Below are 7991 nucleotides of genomic sequence, written 5' to 3'. Positions count from 1 at the left end.
TGAAGAAATATAACATTTTTGTATCGTTTTGTATTACTTTGCTTTATAGGGGTGCAGTAATCTGCGTAGTTTTTAACTGAACCTTAAGATATTTATTATGTAAAATATGGTTAGAAAGAACTAATGATAATGAAGATTGTTTTATTTTATAGGTATGTACCTATTTATACTTACCCCACCCACCCAAAAGATGACATTAGCTGAATAAACACAAAAGTATTTTATTACTTTCCTTACAATAACAAAATAGAGTAAACGTTTGTACTAAAACATGTTAATAAATATAAAATCTCTATCAAGGTTTTGATTATCGATAATCCACCACCCGGCAAACCGCATCGATAGTTCTCAACAATAGCACTTGTAAAATGTAGGGTGGATGCAATACGATCGGCATTTACACGCCATATGCAGGCCCAGGGCTCCTGGGATGCTCACCCTAATTTGGAATTCCTAATGAAAACTGTTGGACTTTGGTTAAGTTCATAAATATAAGATGAATGACGTGAATTTGTAAGACTGCAATTACGAGGCGGTGGAGCGCGAGCTTCGAAAGTTGTTTTTCTGCTAAATTGAAACGACACTAATTTATTTCCAACCCCCTTACATAATAACGAGTAAAGTGAAAAAATATTTGGTTTCCGAATCGATTAAATGAGTATAATTCTTTCAATGGCGATGAATACACGACGAGGCCTGAGGCATCGAAATCCAGCAAGCCACTTATGCCTACGAAGATCACACGAATGACGTCCTCCCTTCCTCTTGACTTCAGGTCAAGACATTCAATTTACAGGCAAGCCAAATCAAAAAACCTGAACCAAATATACGTAATGAAACTGCTGCAGGCAATTTAGGTACTGCTTTAGCTTCTGATGTATGGCAAGCAAGCGGTTATTCATTCTGTAGAGTGTACACTGTACAGTGTAGACTTTAGGGCTGATTTAGACGGCGCGCGAACTCGCATGCGATTTTAGTTACATTGCGGACTGTTGGTTACGTCCGTTGAATTGGACGACCGATCAAAACCCGTAATGTAATGAAACTCGCATGGGAGTTCTCGCATCGTGTAAATGAGCCCTAGACTATTTGGACCATGCAAATAGTTTAAAAACAAGTATTGATTCTCCAACTATTATCAAAACACGAAAAAACCGCGCCCCAAGCGTCTAAACCACCGTTTTAACGCCATATGCCGCGAAAAATTCTGCCATAATTGCATTAAGTTACCCCAAGTCGAGTTCGTTTAATTATGCAGCCCCACTTAGACATATGTGCTGTGTGGGTCATACGAAAGTGCTTTGATCATCATTGGTTTGAGTACGTCTGCTTGGGGATTTAACAATGCCATATGAGAATTGAAAATGTTTGAATTTTGTTGAAGTTCTATCGTAATATTCTGAGGAATTGTCTAATAATTAGAGTTATAGAATTCCTACCAAGAACAACATTCAATAAATAAAATGACTAAGGAATAAAATGATAGATTACCTACCTGTCACCTGTTTAGATATACATACTACATTACCCACCTTCATTTGTGACACTAATTATTATTACGTATAACAGTAGGGTGCCTAGTATACTTTCTAACATAATATAAATTTCAGAATGACGGATAGGGACAAACGATTATCAACGGTTTGTTAGATTTCACTAACGTTTATGAACAACGCAATAAATGTTTAAAGTTGCCCCGAAAGAAAAAAAACACGAAAACATGTCTAATTTTCGTTTATGTTCAGTTTTATATCGTTACCCTGCAGTATAAGATGAGAGAGATCTGACGAGCAAAATTTTAATTAGAAGTTTATTTTCAGAGTTACTGAGATAAAAGGGAGTCACCCAGCGCCAGCGCCATATCTTTAAGGTATTACCATTAATTTTACTATGGAAATTGACAATAACACCGACGCGTTTCGTACTAGTAGTGCAGCTGCGGTCAGAAATGGAATGTTACCCTAAGTTTCTTCTAATTTTCTGGTTTTACTCTCCCCTTTAATATATTTGTGAGGACTGTGGCTGCTCCAGTATGTGTCTAATGATGACTGTATCTTTGGGGTGAGCAAGTGAGCATTCTCTATATCGTGAGATTGCGGACCAGCGCGCGGAAACCTTTCGATTAGTGACCTCGCTCGCAATTGTTACTATTTGACACTAAAGTGAGCATTTGAAATTATATTATTACAAGATTTTTTTTATTAACACCATAATGTTTATAAATAAATATCCCTGTGAGGTTTGCATTGGTATTGGTAACAACATCTCCCTTCGCATCCGAGCCACGCGCCATATAATCCGAGGCACGCGCTACCAATTACTTATCAATAAGGTGTTATCATTATCACTAACACAAGTCAATTTATTAGCTGTCGTTAAAAGCGGAAGAGGGGTAAATATTAAGATTATAAACATTTTAAAGGTTTACACGAATTAGGATTTAATACTTTTTACAAAATACCAAACATCTGGCCCCAATTTCACCACGGTGACAGGTGCGACAATTGTAAAATCACTGTTGCTGACGTCACAGGCATCCATGGGCTACGGTTACCACTTACCATCGGGCGGGCCGTATTCCTGTTTGTCACCATCATTGTATTATTTAAAAAAACTTTATTATATCGGAAAAAAACAGATATTTCTTTTGCGAAGTTTCTGACAATTGTCAAGTTTTAGAAGAATTTTATTGTAGGTAATTCTTGACAGGTAATGAGTTATATGTCGGAATTTCGTGACAATTGTAGTGTTTCTTGTGACAATTGTCATAAACTTAGCAAGAGAAATATCTGTTTTTTTCCGATATAATAAAGTTTTTTTAATAAAACAATGATGGTGGCAAACAGGAATACGGCCCGCCCGATGGTAAGTGGTAACCGTAGCCCATGGATGCCTGTGACGTCAGCAACAGTGATGTTTTACAATTTTCGCACCTGTCACCGTAGTGAAATTGGAGCCAGTAGCACTTGTAAGAAGTAGGGATACTTATATGTAAGTACTTACAGCAGTGACTATACAGCGCGTTACTGGTTAAGTTAAACAAAACTTACTTTGGTTTTAAAACTCAAAATTTCTATATCTACTTAAACGTCGTCAATATAGCTTTTCTGTAATATGTCACTGGGAGATCACAGGGCACAGATCAAGGGAAAACAACTGGACTTCATTACAATAGTGCCAAATCTGGAAAATCTAACGATAAATAGGTGTGTAAATTCTCTAAATATGGACCAGGGGGCCGATTATTGAATTTCGATCGCTCGATTTCGTCACTCGAAAATCGGTGGAAAACGGCGAAATGCTAATTTTTGAAAAACGAGCGATCGAAATTTGGTATCTAGTGGTTTTGACCACTCGATTTCAATTCTACTAATAAGTAGAATTTAAATGCCTAGTAGTGGAGATATTATTGAACGAAATACACGAAATCGAGCGGTCGAAATTCAAAAATCGGCCCCCAGGCTAACACATTACAACCCTGGTTCATATTTAGAGAATTTACCTACTCAATAACCTCAATGTTATAGTATAAATACTTGTGCCAAAAATTGCGCCCAATTGTAAATGAAATTTCCTAAAATGTTAACCACGACCTGTGGCCTATTTTATAAAGCTACAAGTTACAATTTACAAGCGGAAGTCTCTTTCTAACCCTATGTGTTAGAACGAGACTTCCGCTTGTAAATTGTAACTTGTAGCTTTATAAAATAGGCCACTGATGTTTGCTATGCTGATTAGGTACCAAAGTGCGAAGCCATTAAAAATTATAAGATTTAAAAAATAAGAAAATATATGTAACGTGTTTTAAGAATTACACCCGTTTGAAGACCTCCACAATTTATCACTCGGACAACATGTGAATCGATTGACTGATGCTGAGAACATTTGTCGCTCAGTTAATAAGGTGTCACGTCTATCGCCTGCCGGTCTTCGGATTGATGGATGAAGGAAGGCGTTTGTTTCCGAATATCTGAACTAGTTTGAACAACTTAATATAGTATTTTTTCCCGTCTTTGTAAGAAAAGCTAATAATATTCGACGGACTCGTCATTATTATTTACACACACATTATTATTACACATTAACACATTATTTTTTTCTCAAAATTCCAAATAAAACATAAAGGCTTTTTTATTTATTTTGACGAAACATATGAGTACAGCCAATTTTCTAAAAAGGTAGATTGACGTAAGTATTACTTTATACCTACAAATTAAACTTGATAATTTAATCAAAGGACAATTTAGAGGAGATCACTGATTACTCAAAACAACTTTCAACTAACATACCTAGTATGGTATATGAAGAGGCTCTTTACTTTACCATTAACACGGACCTTATTCCCCTCGCTAATCACAAAAGATTATCTATCAAAACCCAAACTGTCATTAAGGACACCCGCAAATATATACTTTGAACAGATTTCATTGAGAGCAAGCGAATGGCCAAAAAATGGCTAAAATCTGACAAATGGCTTTCCTTTAACGTCTGCGCCTATCTTATTATCGTTACTACCGAACAGAACTCTCATTTGAGACTTCTTTTCATTTCTATCGCCGTTTCTTCAAATAAATTTGAACCTTTCCCTAATATTGTTAAGCTTTAGTTTGCCTTAGCTGCACACACTGATTTTCCAGCCAGGTCTGCTTTTTTATTGTCAGCCTTGGTATTCGCAACATTAGGTTTACTTTTCTCTACAAAGGTTGTTGGTAGGATATCAATTTGAGAAGAAGCGTCTGTGTTAATAGCATTATTCGCAATCTCATCCATACACTCGGGGGTTAGGCCGACTATGGCGAGGTATCATTTTTTATGCGACATATAAAACATATTTATTGCAATAATAATCGGTAGAGTTTTTCTTAAGGGTTTTCGGACGCAAATGGGTGCGAACTAAGGAAAAAAACTTTTTTTATTGAGCAAATGCCAAAATACAATAACGTCACCTACTGATTAAATTGATGAATTGATGATTGAATTTTCTTTATATTTCATTAATCGAACGTCTAGTAAACCATTTTAATAAAACCTATAAATCGATAATCATTCTTTACGGGTCACAAAGATTATTAAACCTGCATGGAAATATTTTATATTTATTTAAGTTTATTTTATATATACCCTAAGAACAGGTTAGGTAGATAGTTCAAAAAACATATGTCAAATTTATATTATTAACTTATAAGTTATTATTATATTTCATAGCATTCAGTTTACAACTACTTACCCAGAGTTCATACCACAAAATCTAACTTCGTTGCCAACCGTACCAGCATCCGTATTGAAGGCAGCATAAACCGCTCGCGGTTTTCAATATCATACTGTAATTGTCGAGCCGACCCTACCGCAACTCAATGCGCTCTCAATTCGAGGCAGTTATTATTACTTGACCCGGTGATTGAGCTCTCCTGCTCTCTATCGTTGAAAACGGCGTCTATTGGCCCGCGGATTTATTTCCCGCCTCCCGCTCGACGCTCACTGGCCAACAGCGCCACGCCCTCCCAACTTCAGAGCTACGCTTAGGGTAGACAAAACCCCACTTATATATTTTCCACCCTTATATTGCGCTCGCATTCGTAAAGTTTCTGCCGGGTGGCACGCACGCGTCTTATAAGCGAGCTCGCGATATAAGTGTGAAAAGTTTTGCAAAGTGTAGCATTCATTAAATGAAAAAACAATGACAATGGACATTCAGAATAACTATCAAAGTTATAAAGAGGCGTCTCCTGATTCGAAGGAGAGTAATCTAAATATCGAGAGTGCAAGGACATCACAGATCACAAAACCCGAGATGCAGTCGACGGTATTGAATGCTGGGAAGACCTCAAAAAGATCGTTCGACGTTGCTTTCCTGATGATGCCGGATGAAAAACTTCGTCAAAAGCAACCTGAAAGGCAACTTCGTGTGTCAAAACAACTTTTCAATAACGAAGAATGGGAACATCCGCTTAAGAGGATTCCAGAAATTTACAAGAACGGTGAGTACTCCAACGAAAATACAATGGATTTAAAGGATCAAGACGATGACAGAATGCGCATTAATAATAACATATCTCCCAACTTTGGTTCTGACATTAACATCGACGTCGGTACGGATGAATATCCAAACAAAGCAATGTATTGCAGTGATTCCGAGAATTCCGATCGTTCAAGAAGCCGCCCAAATTCCAATGAAAGTGCAGCAAGGCAGCCGAAATTTCTACCCGAATATAAGAATAAGATTTTCGACGACCCGACTTTAATTAGCATGCAATCAAGAGCAAGATATGAAAACCGATACATTGAAAAGCTGCCAGAGATGTCACCGAGAAGCGCATTCACAAAAGTTTCTAACTATACCATGCGGTCACCTAATCCATCAGTCAGTCCTGACAATCTGCTGTATCAAAATTCTGTCAGTCCGCCTTTATCTGCGACTAGCCAATCCTCGAATTCTTTTACGAAAGGACCAAGTTTTAATAATCTGCTTACACCAGCGCAGCTTTTGAATGGTAATAACTTCTTTAAAGCACAAAGTATTCCTTCATCTTCTCCGAATTATCCCGAACCGAGTCCAAACCAAACAAGAACTAGTGGAGCATTCAAAGGCGTTGAATACCAAGAAAAGCAAAGTTCCCCGAAGCCACAGATATCTCCCAACAAGTTAAACTTTTTGCCTTTCAGACCAGACATACCTTATTTACAAGCGGGATCTTCCTATCCGTTCAGTGTTCAAAACTTCCACCCGCCGAATCCAGAATTCATGAAATTTCCAGTTCCAGCAAGAGAACCGCTTATTTCTAACCCAGCGGCTGCTATACTTAGCACACTATTGCCACCGACATTGGCTGCTTTTTCCTTGCCTGCTCAAAATGTGTGTGCAAAATGCAGCATTAGTTTCCGAATGACCTCAGATCTCGTTTACCACATGCGTACACACCACAAGAGCGAGTCCGTATCCGATCCTAACAGGAGAAAGAGAGAAGAAAAATTGAAGTGTCCTGTTTGCAATGAAAGTTTTAGAGAAAGACATCATCTAACGAGGCATATGACAGCACACCAAGACAAAGAAGGAGACATGGACGACGTCCCACAAAATTTTAACAAGAAAAGCAAACAGTTCTACCCCCATAACGGTTCGCTCATTCACAAATGAGTCGCTTATGCAAATTTAATGTCGGCCTCAGAAATGTTTCAATTCAACAGAGTTGTAACTAATTAATAATAGTCAATGTTTGAAACTACGTCAGTTTACGGTCTTTGTGGATTCTCGATTCGTTTTTAATTGTTGTTGTTATATGATTAAGATATATCCTCTATGTGCAATATTAGCTTTTAAGTGTTCTACTCGTATTTCTTTTGTAAATATGATTTTAGATGTAGTAGCAAATCATTAAAGTACTTAAGATAAATAGTTTTATTTTCTTTAGCGAAGCTGTATCTGCGGCGCACATTGTCCCATCAAACCCAAAAAGTTAATAGTGAATGAATGAATTCATTATTTTCAGGCAACAAAATATATTGACTCATAGATAAATAGAAAAGTATAAATACCTACCTTAAAACGTAAAGACCCACATTATGGCTGCGATGCATTTAATATCACACATTTTATTAATAACACAAATCGTGATTGCCTAGGTACTATAGACTTATGAAGAAAACATGTAAGAAAAAAGTTTAAATTAGACACCTTAATACCTACATAAAACTAATAAACTTGTCAAAATAAATCAAGGATCAAGTTTCTAATTAGTTAATGATTGTCCATTAAGATTTCAATATTAAAATTACCTATTCAAATTCGTAACAATGAGAACTACTATACTAAATTAGATATGAACATGGCAGTTGGTAACGAAGCTTAGCGTGGCAAATGTAGGTAATGTGAGGGTGAGATATAGAGCCATCATTCTCCCCCATTGTTAATATAACCAGTGGCTCAGATTTATAATACTCTAATAAATGATGTGAGACTAAAATACAAATATTTTAATTGACATATACTTACC

General features: G+C 36.8%; 1 protein-coding gene across 1 annotated transcript; it reads left to right on the top strand.

Annotated features, from left to right (window-relative positions):
* Positions 1-5237: 5237 nt before the first annotated feature.
* LOC134793988 (uncharacterized) lies at positions 5238-7411 on the top strand. Its single transcript, XM_063765696.1, has one exon. It carries the CDS (start codon positions 5678-5680, stop codon positions 7133-7135), a length of 1458 nt encoding a protein of 485 aa, XP_063621766.1. The 5' UTR covers positions 5238-5677; the 3' UTR covers positions 7136-7411.
* The last annotated feature ends 580 nt before the right edge of the window (positions 7412-7991 follow it).

This window comes from Cydia splendana, chromosome 9 (genome assembly GCF_910591565.1).
Source record: "Cydia splendana chromosome 9, ilCydSple1.2, whole genome shotgun sequence".
In the NCBI taxonomy this organism is placed as follows: domain Eukaryota; kingdom Metazoa; phylum Arthropoda; class Insecta; order Lepidoptera; family Tortricidae; genus Cydia; species Cydia splendana.
This window is presented reverse-complemented; position numbering and strand designations above follow the sequence as displayed.

Bases quoted from the DNA above. Each gene is read 5' to 3' on its own strand.
- LOC134793988 (XM_063765696.1), top strand. From the start codon at position 5,678: ATGACAATGGACATTCAGAATAACTATCAAAGTTATAAAGAGGCGTCT.